The following is a 19,924-nucleotide window of genomic DNA, read 5'->3' as shown; positions in this document are numbered from 1 at the left end:
TCTTCATCAGTAACCCACGTCCGTCAGCACAGACCCTCCCCTAGCCCCGCTGCACGCCACGGACGCATTGTAAAAGAGACAGAGAGAGAGAAACGACAGTGAACAAATTCTCAATCTCTGAAATCTGTGGAAATATTCTACAACACTAAGCTGGTTAGAAAATATGCTCTTTAAAACCCTTATTCTAAACCCTTTCAGTCAGATTTGATTAGCGATTCTATACGTGCAGTCCTTGTGTCCAGTTTAAATTATGGTTCAAAATAAGTGGCTATCTAAATAAAAGGGAAATATTTTTATTTATAATACTCACTTTTCACACTTTCATACAATGCTTTCCAAGATCTTGTGCACAGACTTGATTAATATGATTAAGATGGCTATGTTTCCTGTTTTACCTTCCAGTTGGCGTTTTGAGGGACAACAATCATTTCTAATATTTCAGAAATCTCCCGTAGATTTTGCTATATCTCCTAGGACCTGGCGTCCACGTATGTGGACATCACATTTTGGGTTATTTAGACCAAAATACTCAATTTTGCTCTACAAGTGCCTGATATCCACTTACGAGGACATTATACTGCTACTGTTCCATCTAAACTTAAAACGAATGTCCTCATATGTGGCTCTCAGTTTTCTTAGAAACAAAAATCAGATAAAAAAAAAATCTCATAATTCTTTGTTTTTACATTCATCGGGTCCCAATCAGCCCAAATATCAAAGAGAAATTAAAAATGCATGCCGTGGAAGAGTTCGGGTCTTAGGAGGTTAAGGAAACCCCATCTCTGACTTTCTGTCTTTCTGAGCACCCCACCCTTAATTCCCTTTTGTTTCGCTACGTCCCCCTTGACTACAACTGGTAATGAAATATTTATGGAACCTCAATAAGTTCCTCACATTCTGCCTCTATTTCTCTTCATGATATGGGCTGCTGTCTTCTTTGCCACTTCTATTTTCCCAGACTTTCAAATTCACCTTATTTAAAATTTCAGCAGTGCCTGACCAGTGATCTATGACCTATGTTTGTTTGTTTTTAATGGTGATTTATAATTAAGACTTAGGACCAGACTTACTTAGACTTCAGGAGGTACAGCTTGTAGATGAAAGGTCTGCGGGTCAACGCTCGTCTCCTCCAACGTGTCCTTGGGCAACGTTAGTGCAACTTGTTGTATAAATAGAGCTTTTAGCCTAGAAACACACAATATAGAATTTTACAGTAATGCCTGTTTATTCTATTTTTAAAATGATTTCTCCTTATTAAAATCATATGTGTTTGTGGTGGGGTGTGGTCTGCGGTGCCGTGCAGGGAGGGCCCACGCACCTGCGCGGCATCCGCCCGGCAACCTACATAAGGGGAACTGGGCTGTTGTGTGTTAGTTTTTTGTTGTGTGATGTGCGGTTGACAGCCAAGAGCTGCAGCCAGAATAAATAAAATGGCTCTAACACTGTGGTTCCACCATGTCTCAGTCACGCCACAGTGTTATTATGTTAACCTTGTTGCGAAAGTCTACTAGTGTTACCAGTGCAGTTTTAATAAGACTAGTATTTGACTAGTATTTGACTAGTATTTGACTAGTATTCACCTTGAGGCGACTTTTGTTGTGATTTGGCGCAATATAAATAAAATTGAATTGAATTGAATTTTGAATGTGTCCCTTAGCCCATGCTCCCTTTGCACTGTGATCTGAAGTAAGAAATGCAAATTGGGTTTCTGTGCAGGACAACAAAAAAGTTCTTTTTTTTGGCCTGGAAATTCAAAGGGAAAAAAATTGACTCTGTATTTCTCAAGGTATCAAATTGGTACAAATGTTTGGAGCAGAAACCTGGAAAGAACAGAAACAAAGATTTAAAAATGTAAGAAACTGCACATGTAAAAATCAAAGAGTCACAAACACGGTGCTTCTTTGGAATGAAATCGCATGAAACTATCTAAATTAATCAGTGTAGCAAGAAAAGATGACCTTAATATTGGGGTATATTAAAGCTTGACGAGTGAAATTACAGCAATTTTCCCTATGACATTCATTCAGTGACTTGAATCAACTGCTACGGGAAGTGACATGCAGGCACCGTTTGAGGAGATGATAAGCATCCATCAGTGCTGATAGTAAGGACAGGAAGGCTGATTAGACCGTGGAAGGCGACATCACCATCAACTGTCCCAAATGTCCCAAATTCAATCACATGCTAGAAAATGCAGATTTTATCACAGGCCTCTCCTATATCCTCGTCGTGCTATGGGTAGTAAACCAATCTGGGCTCTTCTCTGTCAGGCTGCCAAGGTGCACAGCATGGGCCAACAGCTACCTTTTCATGCAACACCAAGTAGAGAGAGTGTCCCTTTTGATTAAGCGCCTTGTGGTTGGAGGCTGGCACAGGTTGGCGTGGTGCTGTCGCTGCACCACAGGTCTGCAGGCCTGCTGGTGGAATCCTGCGGTGGAGAGTTGACACATCTTCGGTTGCCTACACCACATGCAGCCAAGGCAAATGGCCAGCTATAAATTTACTGAAACCAAAGATGCTGTTTGGCATCAAGTAGCATGAACAATTAAAATGTTTAATTTTACAAATAAAAATAGTAAACTCTTGGCAGCCAAGGTGCTGTGGTTTAATATGTTCAGTTATCAGATGAAAGTCAAAAAGGGATTGCAGCTCACCTGTAAACCACTTTCTGCATTTCAGATAGGAAAGAGCAAAGAAGCATGAAGGACAACTTACAGAATCTGTTTGTTCAGTGATGTCAATATCTTAATTTGTCCATTAGTTTGGCTTATGTTCAGATGACTGAAAAACTAATAATATGCCTCAGCTGCTGCTCACTGCTTCTTTCAAAGCACGTTACCATCATATTGTTAAATTGCTAGGAGTTGATTTGGAAAAGGTGCCATTTGACAAGGTTGTTTGGTACTTTTAAACTTTTAAAGCTACAATACCTCCCATTATAGCTATAATCAGCTAATTTATAACACCTTACTGTTTATAGGGCATATAGAAAAGTTTTCTTAGTTTCAGTCTCTTCTTGATATCCAAAACATTCTGTTTCAAAAAATTCTAACAAAAGAAACACTATCTAACACAATATGTGTACTAAATAGATGGCATTTTCTTGGCCTACTGTGAGGAGCCTTGGAGCCTTTAACTCACGCATTAAACAGATGTCTAGACTGCTGAATATAGTCAAAATTAGGACTTAATATCCACACTGCAATGAGAACATTGACAGAGATTAGAAAGAGAGATTGGATTTCTTCCATATTAGCTTTTTTTTTCTTTGGTTCCCAGTGAATGATCAAGCCCCATCATATATTAAAGATCTCACAGTACCACTTTTCTCTCAGAGTGCAGAGAGGGGGCAGAGCCTTTCACTTTCAGGCTCCACTACTGTGAAATAGTGATGTGCGATACCACTGATTTCCTTTCCGATCCGATACCAAGTAATATTCAGGGTGGTATCGACGATACTGATCCGATACCGATACTTTGTACAAAACGGATTTTATTTATTGTATCTCAAATTATAGCGTCATAATGATTACAGGACATCAGAATACCTTCTTCTTATCACTTAATAATGCAGAGTTCATCATATAGAAATAAAAAAACTAAAGTTGTGTGCTATTTGAACACCTTGCCTGCCTGGAGGACTAAAGGACTCCGTGAGAGACTCTCACCCTAGCAGCACCTGTCCCTCTCCTCCTCTTCAGTTCGCCTCAACATACGCTCGTCATATTTTGTGATATGATTTACTCTGAGGTGTTTGACAAGGTTAGTGATGTTGCCACAACCATACATGCCAACCCTCCCGATTTTTCCGGGAGAATCCCACCTTTCTCCAGATTTTCCACCCGGACAACAAAGTTGAAAAACCATATCGCAGAATTCATAGCGCGGCCCAGCCAATTCCAGTTTCCAACAATGACGGCAGCGACTTAGTTTTAATATCACTCTTATTTCTCTTTCTGGGTCGCAAAAAAACTTTTAACATATTTTCAGGTGAGAATGTAGCTAGCTGTGTAAACTTCAAATATCTGAGCCGACCGACACATCGTCTTCAAACCCCCGCGGTCTTTCACCACTCGGGTTAAACATGATGTACAAGTCACTTTGATAACTTAAAAATGTTCTTGTTTGGCTTTTTCAGTGTTTTATTTGTTCGTGAGTAAATCGGTTTGGCTGAGATTAAAGTTATTAGATTAGATTAAATTAAATTAAACTTTATTATTCCCTCGGGAGGGTTCCTCCGGGGTTTTCACACAGCTGAATAAACGTCAAACAGAAAACTGATTAAACAGAAGAGTTTACGTCAGTGTCCGGTTATATTTTAGACAGCAAGGAGCAGACGGCAGAGTTTCACTCCACCGAGGGAGCTCGTGACGTACTACCCGGCTTTCTTTAGACCGCGAAGGCCGGTCCTCAGGTGGAAGCAGCCTCTGAATTTGGACACCCCCGCTGTTTCCGGGCCGGCCAATAATAACGGTGACATTTAACGTATTTTATCCGATAAATAAACCCTGTAAAATATATTTATCCGCCCAAACAGCCCTTTTGAATGTCTCCCTAATTCTGAGGTCTCAAGGTTGGCAAGTATGGCCACAACACCTCACTTTTTTTGCCACATTTATTGCAAACCACGGCTCAGCTGTTTGTGGAGGTAAAATACATCCGCACAATTACGCTCAGCCATTGTTGTGAGTGCGCACGCCAAGGGGCTGCGAGACATTTATACAGCCGTATTTCGCACATGACTATGAAAGGCGGAAGAGGAAGTAGTTCCTTTGAATGTAGGCAATCCGAATGTTATAGTTTCTTTCCACTGTGTTCCTGTTAATGATAAACTACAAATTTACTCTAAATTACTAAAATATCGATATTTTAATGTGAGAATCGATTCTAGAACATAAATGATTGGTATCGGAGGAATCGATATTTCAGGATCGATCCGCACATCACTACTGTGAAACCTACCCCTGTTTGAGTTCAGAAATGGACAAACTCTGCCCCTCCCTGAGCCTGGTTATATTACAGGTCTATTCCAGTTAAAAGAGAGTTTGTCCTCTGTTGCTAAGTGCTTGCTCATAGGGGACTGTCTAGGTTCTCTCTCTGGTATTGTATGGTTTTTTCCTTAAAACGTATAATGCTATGCAGTGGCCTCACCAACGCCGACTCTGCATTCACCAATGAGCTGAATCAGTTCTACGCCCGTTTCGAGGTTAGCCAGGCGGCTAATGCTATCTACCGCCTGACTACCGAGGACAGTGACGTCATCAGCGAGAGACCGGTGACCAGCATCGCGGAGCATGACGTCCGAGCGGCATTGGTGAACACAAGGAAAGCGGCGGGGCCAGACGGCATCACCGGCCGTCTGCTGCGCTGCTGTGCTGACCAGCTAGCAGGTGTGTTCACTTACATCTTCAACGAGTCCCTGGCGAAGTCTGTGGTCCCCACATGCTTCAAAAGATCCACCATCATCCCTGTGCCCAAGAACAGCAAACCCTCATCCCTGAACGATTACCGACTAGTTGCACTGACCTCGGTAGTAATGAAGGTGTTTGAGAGGCTGCTGAAGAACATCATCTCCTCCTCCATCCCAGACACCACAGATCCGCTGCAGTTCGCCTACAGATCCAACAGATCCACAGAGGATGCCATCGCCCACGTCCTACACACCACTCTCAGCCACGTGGACAAGAAACAGGGTAACTATGTGCGAATGCTGTTTGTTGATTACAGTTCAGCGTTTAACACAATAGTGCCCTGCAGACTGTTCACAAAGCTGAGGGATCTGGGACTTAACAGCCGTCTGTGTGCATGGGTGTTGGACTTCCTCACTGGCAGAACTCAGGTGGTGAGGGTGGGCAGGTGCTTCTCCAACAGCATCACCATCAACACAGGAGCACCTCAGGGATGTGTCCTCTCGCCACTGCTCTACTCCCTCTACACTTCAGACTGTGTGGCCACCCATGGCTCCAACACCATTGTGAAGTTTGCTGACGACACAGTGGTGTTGGGTGCCATCTCCAACAACGATGAGACGGCCTACATGGATGAAGTGAAGAATCTGCCATCGTGGTGCCAGGACAACCACCTCCAGCTGAACGTCGGCAAGACCAAGGAGCTGGTGGTGGCCTTCAGAAGGAGTCAGCACAGAGACTACAAGCCCATTATCATCAATGGAGCTCCAGTGGAGAGGGTGCAGTCCTTCAAGTATCTTGGTGTTCACATCTCCTCAGACCTGACATGGGCTGCCCACATTCAGGTCCAGACCAAAAAGGCTAGGCAGCGCCTGTATCACCTACGACAACTGAGGAAGTTCAGGGTCTCTCCAAAGATCCTCAGGATTTTCTATACAGGCGCTGTGGAGAGCATCCTCACACAGAACATGACATCGTGGTTTGGGAACAGCTGTGTGAAGGACCAAAAGGCTCTCCAGAGAGTGATCCGTACAGCAGAACGCTGCTGCAGGATTGCTCTCCCCCCGCTTCAGGACACCTACACCAGGAGATGCCGGACTAGAGCAGCGCAGATACTGAAGGACCCGTCCCATCCTGGCAACAAACTGTTCCAACTTCTGCAATCTGGTAGAAGGTTCCGCATCTTCCGGGCAAGGACAGAGAGACTCAAGAGGAGCTTCTATCCCCAAGCCATCCGTGCCCTAAACACACACACCTGCCCGCTCACATCATCTCACATCATCTATAATTGACTGAGACAGGACTCTTCCAGACACTAAACCAAGGAACAATGTACATTTCAAATTCCTTTAATTTTAAATATGTTTATATTGTCTATCCTGTAAAATAGTCAGATGTCTATTCATATTAATGTACAGAAGTCACGTGCTTGCTGCTACTACTGCACATTCACCCAATGTACATACTATGTATATATATATATATATATATATATATATATATATATATATATATATATATATATATATATAATGTTCTTCCTCTACAGCCCCCCCCAATTTTTGCACATGTCGAGGAGCGTGTCAGGCTACATTTCACTGTGTGTTATACTTGTATAACTATGCATGTGACAAATAAAGAACCTTGAACCTTGAACCTTGAACCACATTGCTAAACTGCTTATAAATGACTTAATGAGCAGAACGAAAAGCCCAAAGTTACTGAACTGCTTGACTGAAAACTTTTAAATTGAGATGAGTTTTGGATGTTTTTTTGTTTTTTGTTTTTTTTTGTCATAAAACCTGTTTAGTGCCAGGGTTTTTTTAAAGGACAAACATTTTCAGTTGGTTTGAAATATGTTGTTACTTTTTTTCTGTGTTCTTAGCATCTGTAACAACTCATGGAAGAAGTGGGATAAGTCAGTCGATCATAGGCTTGTAATCAGCAGCTGCTTAGTGAGCAGCATCCTAACCTATGTTCTTTACAACTAAATTTTATTTTTGGTTGTGATAAGAGATTTTTTATTTTCAAAAAACAACAACAAACATGCAATTAGTTTGAGTAGTATGATGGTGAAAGAATTAGTTATTTCACGTAGTAAGATGTCTTTTCTTTCTTTTAACTTTTCATTTTTACCATGATTCATACTGCTTGGTGAAATGATCATGTCTTGAATTAAAATAGATAAGCCACATTAGAAACTTCTCTCTATATTTTGTATTACCATGACGGGGCGCCACCTTGTATATGAATGGCTGCCTGAAAAGGAGCAACAGCAGGAAAATAAGAAAATAAATGACAAGTATATTCTGATTGCTGAGGCATTTGTGACATGTCAGGAACAAATATAATCTGGAATAAAATAAATTCAGCCTGACATGCTATTGAAAATGGACCGGTTGTATAGGAATGTATTTTTACAGAACAGATCTGGGTATCCGGTACAGGTAACAGGTAGCTAATTAGGTGAAGATGGCATGGCAGCTGCCAGCCTGACAGAACCACCATCAGTATGTTTTTCCAGGTGACATGCTTGATGCTTTCCCCCCTATAACCACAACATGTAGATTAAAAAAAAAGGTGATATGAATAGATTTGTCACATTTTAGTTAAACTGGCCCCAGAAAGCCACATGTACACCACCTCATATTTTTAAACTAAGAAGAATATTAACCATGACTAGTTGTATGTCTTCCACCATATTGCTCAGTCTAGTGGAATTAATCTCCAGTTTTATTAGCTGTATGTTGTCATAGTGAGCTCAGTAGAACAAGTTTGTTTTATCACTGCTTAATCATTATTTTTTTCTCTGTAGTTAATACAGAAAACCTTGTATGAACTAGCAATCATCCCTCATAAGACTGCTGTAAAAGTGCAACCAACAATTATTTATGTTTTCCAAAATCTGGTAATTATTCTCCATTACAGTACTGCATAAATAATTTGAGTCACCCATATTTTATTTATATTATGAAATGGGAAATAGGTGCAACAACTGAAAAATGTTCAAACATAACGTTAACATTTCATATGACCAACTTTATTCTTCAACACTACCTGAACTCTCTTAGGGGTGCTATCTTGTCATTTCTGTAAGTAAAGCTTATTAAGGGTCATTCCAAAGCACTCGGGCTGTTGGCTGGCTTTCATCCCATTCTCTGTCAAGATGATCCCACAGTTCTTGAATAACACTTTGGTCCAGTCTCTGGGGGGGCCAGTCCACGCTGGCTAGTGTTCCATTGTGTGTGTGCTTTTACTGAGCTGGCAGTGTGTATGGAATTATCACTTCATCATCATGATCACTTTCCACATGGTTATTGGATCAAAATCTAATGCTACTTTTTTGTGTTCATGACTCCATCAGTTTTGACACTGGCTGATATGTAGATCCAAACCACGACAGAGCCTTCACAGTGTTGTACAGCTGTCTGCAGACACTGTTGTCCTTCTCTCCTGAACATCAATATGTATAAATTATCATATATATTGATGATGAACCAAAAGTTTCAAATTTGATTCCATAACTTTATAATACCTGTTGCAACTGATTTTCAGTCCAGTTCTTGCATAATGTGACATATTTTTCATCCTATTTCTCTTTGATAAGAACCATTTCTACTAAATAAATGGGAGCAATTTATGTGTTTTTTTAACAGGATGCTTGTGACAAGATAATCGAAGAAAGAATTTAAAACTGTGCCTTTCCTGAGTTGTCTGTTATGGACAGTGGTTCATCCCTTGAGTTTGGGATCTTAAACAAAAAAACAAACAAGAAAACATTCCTCTGAAATGGTCAGCTAGAAGGACTGGAAATGAGACAAAAAGCAACCAGTGTCCAAGAATGAAAAGAAAAACTTGCAGCTTGAACAACAAAGAAAAACTGTTCCTGAACCACAAAAGAGGAGATTATCATAATGTCACGTATTTGACATTTTGTTAATCGTCAGAATTTCCGATTGAATTCTCTGTCAGCTCTTTTCAGTTCAGTTGTGCTAAATTGTTCATAGATGTCTGCATGGGGGATATGATGAATTTGACATGTACGGGGCCAGTGAGAACCAAACAACAGGTGCTTGCCCCAAAGCCCAACAGAATGTTAGTGCACTCCAATTGAGTTTAGCGACATTGATTTTATATTTGCACCCAGTGTAATAGTAAATAGTTTTATGCATTTGTTAACATCCTTTTAATTCTCCTTACTTATTCTCATTTTTTCCCATTGTATAACCCTGAGAACTTGCAGTAAGAGGCAACTATGCCCTCGTGGTACAAGGCTGTTGAGTTTGGAAACATTTTTCATACTCTACACAATGAATCAGCAGCTGAACACACCTCTTTAAAACCCCACAGTGTTTTTTTCCCTTTACATTTTCTCAATCTTTCTTGTGCAGCAGTTTTACATTCCATTTGCTTTCCTTAATAGCATCTCAAGCTGCTCATTTACTACAAATGCCCCAAAAACTCTCAGCTCACCAGAGGTCCCGCTGCAAGAATATTCTCGTATATTATTCTCAGTATTCAAATCAATACTAATTCTAATAAACATAAAATGCTCACACGCATGCGGGCAAACAACAAGGCCACGCTGAAAATGAAAAAGACGAAGACAGATAAACAGAAATCCCAATCCAATCATAATTTCCAGGAAGCTTTAGTTCCATTACTGGGAGCTCCGTACTTTGCTGTAGTCAGCTGAATCAGCACTTCCCAAGGGTTATTTCTCATAAGGCTTGTGTAGTGAGCGTCAGGGACCTCGTAAATATCCCACATGCACAGGCAGAACAACACAAGTCTTGCCTCACTGCACAAAATATTAATGGAGGCCCTTTCTAATCAGGACTTTTTAATCCATTGGTAGAAAATATTTCTTTTTACAAAATGAATCCTGCAGCATCATGTGTGAAAGAGGCCTCGCTATTAAAGAGCAGGCTGACACACAACGTTACCATCACTGAGACGGAAGCAAACCTTAGGTCCAGCAGTTCACTCCTGCGTGACCTTTAGAAAATGAGATATTTCTTGTTCTGACACTTTCCATAACAGATTCCTTTCATGCCCCCTACCTTCTCCTAGGGTGAGGGATGTTGACTCTTCTCAGAGACAAAGACAGGGGAACCGGAGACTTAGCGCCCATACAGATTAAGTCAGTGCCAGAGCAAGAGGGCAGAGGGCACTCAGTGCTGAAAGAGGATTGAATAGAATATATACCAAAGTAAGCCCTGGTTAAATCCTTTGATTGATTTCATCTTGGGGAAAAATAACAAAGGCTTCTGATCAGTGCAGGCTTAAAGGAAATCCATTATGGAGGGCTTGACTTAGTTAGAGCATGTAAGATAAGATAAGATAAGATAAGATAAGATAGAACTTTATTAATCCCTCGGGTGGGTTCCTCTGGGAAATTCGACTTCCAAAAAGCACAGCAACGACCGAAGTTACAGTTACAGAATTGTTATATATATATATATATATACACACACACACACACACACACACACACACACACACACACACACACACACACACACACACACACATATATAAATACAGAGACAAATATAAATACAGAGACAAATATAAATAAAATATACAAAGGGGATAAATAGAATAAATAGGAATAAAAAATAAAAATACAAGTGAATTGCACATTTCAAGTATTGAGTCTATTGCACTGTTGACTATTTACAAAAGTATTGCACAAGGTATTGTACAGTGAGGTGAAGAGGCACTACAGCTTAGTTGTTCCCCCTTCCTTTGTCCTCCTGTTTCCCCTCCCTCTCCCCTCCAGAGAGGAGTTAAACAGTCTGATGGCGTGTGGGACAAAGGAGTTTTTAAGTCTGTTAGTTCTTGTCTTGGGGAGAAGCAACCTGTCACTGAACAGACTATTCTGATTGTTTATGGCCGTGTGCAGAGGATGCCTGGCATTGTTCATAATGTCCATCAGTTTCTTTAATGTCCTTTTCTCTGCCACTGTCACCAGAGTGTCCAGCTTCATGCCGACCACAGAGCTAGCCCTCCTGATCAGTTTCTCCAGCCTGGATGAGTCCCTCTTTGCTGTGCTGCTCCCCCAGCACACCACAGCATAGAAAAGTACTCCAGCAACCACCGACTGGTAAAACATCCTCAGGAGCTTCCTGCAGATGTTAAAAGACCTCAGCCTCCTGAGGAAGTACAGTCGGCTTTGGGCTTTTTTATACAGGTGCTCTGTACCTGTATAAATGACCAGTCCAGTTTATTGTCCACCCACAGCCTGAGGTACTTGTACTTGTTGACCACCTCCACCTCCTCCCCCTCTATCTGAACCGGCAGTGGACCTTCTCTGGACCTCCCGAAGTCCACAACCAGTTCCTTAGTCTTTGAGGTGTTGAGTTGCAGGTGGTTTGTGTGACTCCATGCGACAAAGTTCCTCACCAGACTTCTGTACTCCTCTTCCTGATCATCCCAGATACACCCCATGATGGCCGTGTCATCTGCAAACTTCTGAATATGGCATAATTCAGAGTTGTAGCAGAAGTCAGAGGTGTACAGGGTGAAGAGAAGAGGGGACAGCACAGTTCCCTGTGGTGCTCCTGTGCTGCTGACCACAGTGTCAGACGTGATGTCCTTCAGCCTGACGTACTGTGGTCTGTCGGTCATGTAGTGTGCATACAGCGCTGTGCAACTGTAAAACCTTTATTGGAATCATGTGTTCAGCTCAGTTGATATCCAGGGAGACCTGTGTCAGACCGTGTGTTTCCCCTCAGACATGTTGCCAATTATTGACTGCTGGAATCTGTCCATGGTGCTGAAATGACTGACCTGAGGACTTTATTCTTTCCTGTTGCCTGCATGGAGCTCAGTTCATATTTTCAAAGTCACACTGCACACTGCAAAATAAAGGCCCACCTGTAACACGAGTCTTGAGGCTCAACAGAGCAAATCTCAAGCCTTTCATGAACATAATAGAATTATTAAAAATACTAAAAAACAAACCAGGTGGAATAAACATACAGTTACTATTTAATTTTGTCACCGTGTAATCTGGACGGACATTTGTCCCTTATAACAAATGGGAAAAATACAATTATTATCCTGCGTGCATACATCATTTCCGCTTCAAGACTCAATGTAATTCCATTTTTAATTTAATTCTTGTGACTTTCCGCCAGCAGCTGTTTCCAGGGCACTCAAATAGCGCGCTCGTGTGTGTGTGTGTGTGTGTGTGTGTGATTAGAGATGCGGTTGCGTCACCGACACGGCAGCCGGGACAGACGACTGGCGCAGATGTTGAAACAAGGCAGCGACAATAAAACAGGAAATTGTACTATTTGTACTTCAAGATAAAAGCATGAACTCCATGTGATTTCACTCATTGGCACTCCCTGTGTGATTTAAGTACATCAGTACCTATAACAGGCAAGGCGAAACTGGGTTATTGAAGAATAGGGATGGATGATCTGGGCTGATCAACAGCTTATAACAGGCCCAAGGTCTAAAATGCGTTAGCTAGTCTGTCTGGACTGAGTAATGAGTAATTTGTAGTTTGAGTGTAGTTTTGATGGACTGTTGCTGGGACAGTGTGAATAACCCTCAAATCAAAATGATACAGTGAAAAGTTTTATTTATTTAGAAAAGCAATATTCAGAGTTCAAACAAGCTGAAAGAAACAAAATTATACAAGAAATCATTAATAAAGAATATGCAAAATATATTGCCTTGATATTTCTTTTATTTTTTAACTGCATATAGTCAAGCAATGTAGTTTAATTGGACCTTACCTCAATTGTTTCATGTTAGTTTAATATGGTAAAGCAATGTATTTTGAAAGTCTTGGGCGGAAGTTTATCTCTTAATTGTCTGTCTCTTGCTCCTGGCTCTACTCTTGGCTAAGATACCGATCAGCAGTAGGCAGGTCCGCGAGCGTGGATGCGTGGTTCCGCTCTGAGTGCTTGGGAGCTGTTACTGCACCAGAGTTATGGCAGCACTTTGACACATTTAAGCTGAAATATGTTTAAACCTCTGAGGAAGCAGCTGGACTCAAAGTGACAGCCTTAAGTTTGAGAAGTGGTGCTGTCCTGGTGCAGGACGAGGCCGGTCAAAGCTTCCCTGCAGGAAGAGTTCTCACCTGCCGTCGGGACTTAGACTCCGGGCGATCACCCTGAGCTCAAAGTGCAGGATGAGACGGGGGGAGGAAGAGGACCCACTCGGACGTCACGCTACCGTTTGTGCCGACGGCGTGATTTAGGAGTTTTCCACCATGGAGGAGAAGTTCAATAGACTCATCTTCATCCCCATTGCGGCGGTGCTCTTCCTCATGATCGGCTATCAGTATGTGTGCCCGGCGGACAGCAACACCTGCTACTTCAGAAGTGACGAGAAGGGGCTCTTCCAGCGCTACTCTGCGGGGCTGGAGCTGGTTTATACGGAGCCGGAGGCGGACGAGGATCTCCCCTCCAAAATCACATCCAGATTCAACTTCACGGAACGGGACCTGGACCGGCGCGTCGACTTCAACATCCGCGGGGACGATGTAATGGTGTTCCTGCACATACAGAAGACCGGCGGGACCACGTTTGGGCGGCACCTGGTCAAAAACATCCAGCTGGAGCAGCCCTGCGACTGCTTGGCCGGCCAGAGGAAATGCACCTGTCACCGGCCCGGGAAAGCCGAATCGTGGCTCTTCTCGCGGTTCTCCACGGGCTGGAGCTGCGGGTTGCATGCAGACTGGACCGAGCTCACGAGCTGCGTGCCTGTAGTGATGAACAAGAGGGACAAGAAGAACACCCCAAATGGCAAAAGGTGAGGGGTGACCTGCTGGACAGGTGTGATCTCGTGTTTGTGAACGTGATTTGATTAACTTATTATTTCATCAGTGGATCCGTTTGCTCAGCTGATATGGTCACGGTTATGGTTATTTCATTCATTCATTCATTCATTCATTCATTCATTCATGTTTTAACTGCTTCTTAAACAGACAAATTCACTCAACCAGCTACCTCTTACTTTTATGTCAACCCACTGTATGTGCTACACATAAGTGAGGCACACTATCACTCTTGAATCACTTATTCATTGTGTTAATAAGCCAAACAATGAAATAGAAATAAAGTCTGCTTATTCCTCTATTCAAGTTAGCCATAGTCTCTCCGACATATGTATGCAACAGGGCACTGATTGAGTGATTGATTCCTAATTTATTCAACCTCAGTTATTCAGATTGATTCACTCATTTATTCACTTTAAGCATTTGGCTCTCTTATCAGCTTAAGAATGAATAAATCAATGAAATAAATGAATTAATTTGAAAATGAAACTTAAAGACATCTCTAACCTCTCGTTCACACTCACTCACTCAATCAGTCAGTAAAAGAATGAGTGCATGCATTAAAAAGCCAATCAGTCAACTGTATTCTAATTCAATCATTCATTAAGTAGGTAAACAAAAGGGCAAACGGATAAGTGACTAATCAGGCTAAACTAATGAGTGAGTGACTCAACAAGCAAGTGTTAATAAGGTGGCTCTCACAGTTTGTTCATGTTTTAAGCAATTCATCGTCAAAACCTGACGATCCTTTATGTATTCACCTTGCATATTTTTCCTACACATTTTTTGGCACGTTTTTTGCTAAATACTGAACTGAGTGAACGTGTGAGCTACAGTCTTGAAATCTGTGCAACCCTCTCAAATGGAAATACATCATATTTAACCCTCTACCTAAATAATCAAGACAATGGGCTTCCTTGGAAATGGTGTGGCAGGCAGTTAGGTGCACCTCCCCAATAAAACAAATTCTGGCTTTTGAACTGAGTGCAGTGATTGCACGTAGACAATCGTTCTTTAGCTCCGGGGGCATTCATGAGATTTGAAAAGAATTTCAAATTCTGATTAGTCCACTAGACAGTTTTCCACTTTGCCTCAGTTCATCTTGAATTAGTTTTAGCCCGGGGAATTTTGCACGAGTCAGGGGTGAATTACATTGAGAGAAAATGCTTTTCAGATGTGTTCCAGAGCCCATGCAGTGATTTCCATTTCAAATCACTGTATTCTTTTGTGTGTTTTTAAATGTGTTTGTAATTTTATAGTTAATAGGCTAAGATATGCATTGGGACAAATAATTATTAGATTCCTTGTTGAATTTGTAAGTTTGCTCACTTACAAAGAAATACACTCTCTTCGTGTTTATGGAGAGAGGCAGAAATGCAGGAAAAAAAACACATAAAATTGATATCATTGCATATCATTCAATAAAATAAGTGTTTGATTCCAAAGCAAAACATGACTTAGCACTTGGTGAAGAAATCCTTGTTGCCAAGGACAGCGGTAAAATGTGTCTTATAGTTGATCACCAGGTTAGCAGACATTTCAGGAAGGATTTTGGACAACTTCAAAAAGTCTTTTAGTTTTTTGGCTGCTGTTTGGCAGCTTGAAGCTTCAGCTCAGCTGAAGGAGGAAGGTTCTTGTCAAAGATTTTACTTGGCCATGCCCATTGGTCCATCAATCTGTTGAAGTCATTCTGCACCCTTAGCAGAAAAAGAATTCAATTCAAATTGTATTTATACAGGGCCATATTACATCAACAGTTGCTTCAAGGTGCTTTATATTGTAAAGTAGACCCTACAATTATACATACAAAGAAAAGCCCAACAATCATATGACCCCCTATGAGTAAGTACTCTGGCGATAGTGGGAAGGAAAAACTCCCTTTTAACAGGAAGTGATAGTATATGGTATCACAATGAGATAGATGGTAAGGTGATATGTTAAATCACCAATCATCAATATGTTAAATCTAATCCAAACATGGCAGATCAATTTGATGCCAGAGAGCTCCGTTTTCTCTGGTGAGGAGGTTGGAATGGAAGAAATCGATTCTGTGGCAGATGTGCTTAATACACATAAGAAGCAGCCATCAGGAGTATTGATTAACTGATTGACTCTTTTTTTTTTGTTTTTGAACATGTAATGATCTGTAATTGATTGATACTAATGTAATGTGGCCTTGAGGGTCCTTAAAGGCACCTATAAATAAAATGTATTATTATTATTTTTATTTTTTGTAAGTTGCAAACTTAGAAATTCAGAAGGGGATCAAATAATTATTTTCTCCCACTGTATATCTGCTTTGCTTATCTTGAAGTGCCAAATCAACATTGTAGGTCATGACACCAATTCTCCTTATTGGCATGTAATGCAGGGTATAGGGCTGATAAAGCTGCAGTGTCAACATGAGCACCGCATTGCATGTCCACTCCAGCACACTTGCAAACAGCTGAGCAGACAAGTCGCTTCCTCATCCGCAGGTTTGTTTCAATTTGCTGTAATTACAGGAGCAGCACAGCTAAGCTTAAGGTAGTAAATCACTTAAGAAGGGCACGGTCCTCTGAGGTTTTCCGGCTGCGTGTTGAAGCCAATTTGCTCTGCAATTGGTTGAGAGAGCAAATCTCCATATGTTACTGTGAGTGTTAAAGGGGCTAGACGAGGGCGAGGAGTGCCTTCAAGAATCCTCCAAATCCATTAACTGCTCTCAGTGGCAGCCATCAGACTTAATTTAAGGCTTTGGAATAGTTTTGAGGTGTCACCTCAGAGCCAAATCAGCGCTATGAGTGAATCAACAACACTTCAGTCAACACTTGTCAACTCAATATAATGGCTAGAGAATAATCAGCACTCATTAGCGTTGACATTCAGCTGGCTGGCAAGGTGACTTCATGTTTAAAGATGGAAACAAATCTGGTTTATGCAGCCCTTTCTATTTAAAATAGTCATTTTATATTGTGTTGTGAGTAAAAGAAAACAGGAAGTGGTAGATGGGAGATCATGCTTCCACTCATGGAGATAATGACTGTAAAATGAACACTTGTGGGTGTCAATTATTCTGTGGCTCATATGCACCAGACAATCGCTGATATAGGACACCAAAGTACCTCGGGGGACGAGCTCACTGGTAATGTGACATTGATCCATGGAGAGAACCACTCATTCTGCCATTCCACAGCAAGGTCAGAGGTCACTGCTGCTCCTGAGTGGCTTTTAGAAATCTGGCATCTTAATAAGGATCGAATCAGCGTCTGCTGTCTAATGGCATTCAGTGTGCTGCTGCAATTTGCTGTGTGTATGTTCTAGAAGAAGGTATCAAATCGGAGCCAAATGCACCATGAGTCACAACTCAGCTTATACCCGTGAATTTGTTGGAAGAGCTGTGAGTCATAACTCACTTAACAGCCACAAATCTGTCACCCGAAGTTTTCATTTCCCGCAGCATAATGCTTGCTTGATTTTCTGTCCGCCACCTTTAGGAAGAAATATTGGGGAACCATTACGCAGCGCAGAGCGCCGTGGAAGGAAAGGAACAATTAAGGGAAGGCTTTCTGTCGTTTTAGATTAAAGCTGCTGAATCGCAGAGTCATCTGTATTGCCACCAGGTTTCATGCAGCTTTATCAGAACTGAAAGACTCTTGTCTTGTCACTTCAGGCGATGCAGACCATTCACGATGGACTGTGACGCACACAGCGAAGGGAGCAGGAGAAATAGAACTGAGTCCGTGTGTGTTTGCGTTTTTATAGAGACGTGTTACGACTCATCTTAATACGATATGTAATGCTACTCTGATCCGTTCTGTAAGATCATCCTGCCTCGCTAGATTTATTTGTATTTCAGCCTTGATCCCTGTGTTCTAAAGAGAGGTTAAATAGTGTTAGAGCTGTTTTCCCAAATATCTATAATCCTCGCTGCTTTATACTATACCGAAGTTAGGGCATAATCATAAGTAGCAAAGCACTCAAAACGTTTTCCCTCGTCTGACTGCAAAAGAAAATCCAACTTAGTCAAAGCATGTTGATATTAAAGTCACAGATAGCGACGAGAGTGCAGACAGTCAGTGATCAAACCTGGGAATAGATGAAGCCTACTTTTATCTCAAGGCTACATTAAGCAGGATGTGATGTAGTTTGCAGACAGAGACAGACAAAAACACAGAACATGGGTAAAAAGTTTATATTTTATCATTTTCTGCTACTTTATATGTTTCAGAGACCTTTATTAGCTTGATTTTTTTCATCAAGGTTAAGCTTGTGCTTTTGTACCTTTTTGGCTTGTGCACCTGCCGTGTATAGTTGGAGGGTCCGTGCATAAGTATCATTTATCTGGAGCTGATCTCATCATATCCCAGATGAGCGGGCATATCCTGCTTCCATTGTTTAACTCCTGCTATTGCAAATGTAGATTAACCCACATCAGCTTGTTCTTCAATACCGATGCCGCTTGAGTGGTCATAACTCTTTTCTTGAGTTGTTGTCACATTAAGTGAAGACATGTAATTCAAAGTCGTAAAGCATCAGCTTGCTCTGTTATCAAAGTTTGTCAATGAAAGCTTTAAAAGGATGTTAGAAAAAGGCTTAAAAGGAAAAAGGAAGGGCCAATGTAGAAAATCCAGGAACTGCCATTCTTCTAACAGCTGCTTCAGGCTAGTCAGTCCCCACAGACTCGCAAATAAGGTTTTGTATCTAGTTTGTTGCCTCTTTCCTGTGTTGCGCCTTTAAATTTCATTGAATTAAATTTTCCAGCATTTAATGGATTTAATTAAATTTAGACTTAAGCAAAGTCCTTGTAGAAGCAAGTCTTGCAACTTGGCAGCCATATGGAAATAGCTCTGGTTAAGCTTATAAGACTTGATGTTTACATCCCTAAGAATAATCAGTGTTGTAAAGGTGGGAGGGGTAAAAAAATTCACCAGGGTCATCAGAAGGGCACTGTCCTTCATGGGTTTCTCCTTAATAAGCCTACGAAACTTCAAGAGAGCATTACATTAATACTTGGCATCCTGGGCGTGCCCTCCTCTGATTTTACCCCTCACGTTGGATATCTATGGCCTAGTTAAGAATTTTTTCCTCTTCTTCCAAAGGTACTGCTGCTTCTTCACTCAGCAGGGTGTAACACTGACTTGATAGTACAGTAAGTTGAAAAGCCCATCTTTGAACCCCCATGTTCTCCAGGAGTCTGGTTGTTGACGTGGCCACACACAAATGTGCTGCATCCCACCTCTATAGGGAACACTTGAGTACACCAGCTGCGTTGTTCTGCCTCTGCTGCTGTGTCTCTATATTTTAGCCTTTTGCATTTATGTGCTGCCCACTGCAGTCTCCTTTAGCTCTGTGTGCAGGGACCGCTACAAGATTCACCACAAGATCTGTGAGTAGTTGTAGCGATCTCTGGTGGAAAAGAGTTTCTGCTCCGGATCTGCTCCTTTGTCTTTCAGCATCCAGTAGGGCAGCTTCCACTCTTGCAGATTGTTTTGACCTCATTTTGCCTCCAGGTGTGTCACCCTTGACAACGGCAATTCTATTTCTATGGCACATTTCATTATATATAAACTCAATGTGCTTAACACATAAGATAAAAACTAAAGAACCTGTGTAGGTTTACAATGGCCTAAGACTGTGAGAATGGCAAAAAGAAAACATGGAGAGAAAACACAGCTGTTAAGTGTAAGTCTGTGCGGGGAAAAAAGGTTTTTAGTCTGTTTTTGAATGTGTGCACAGA

At 41.5% G+C, this 19,924-nt stretch overlaps 1 protein-coding gene across 1 annotated transcript in view; it reads left to right on the top strand.

Moving 5' to 3' along the window:
• Positions 1–13,286: 13,286 nt before the first annotated feature.
• The window catches only part of LOC146547647 (heparan-sulfate 6-O-sulfotransferase 3-B-like), a 30,448-nt gene continuing 23,810 nt past the window's right edge, over positions 13,287–19,924 (top strand). The window contains exon 1 of the mRNA XM_085265092.1: positions 13,287–14,183. Coding sequence (XP_085121218.1) covers positions 13,642–14,183 — 542 coding nt within the window. The 5' untranslated portion in view covers positions 13,287–13,641. The remainder of the gene's footprint in view (positions 14,184–19,924) is intronic.

The sequence above is a fragment of the Mchenga conophoros genome, linkage group LG23 (genome assembly GCF_057382185.1).
Source record: "Mchenga conophoros isolate Kocher_MC1m ecotype Shallow Benthic linkage group LG23, M_conophoros_male_GT1.1, whole genome shotgun sequence".
NCBI lineage: Eukaryota > Metazoa > Chordata > Actinopteri > Cichliformes > Cichlidae > Mchenga > Mchenga conophoros.
Note: the sequence above shows the minus strand (reverse complement) of the source record. Positions and strands in the feature narration are given on the sequence as shown.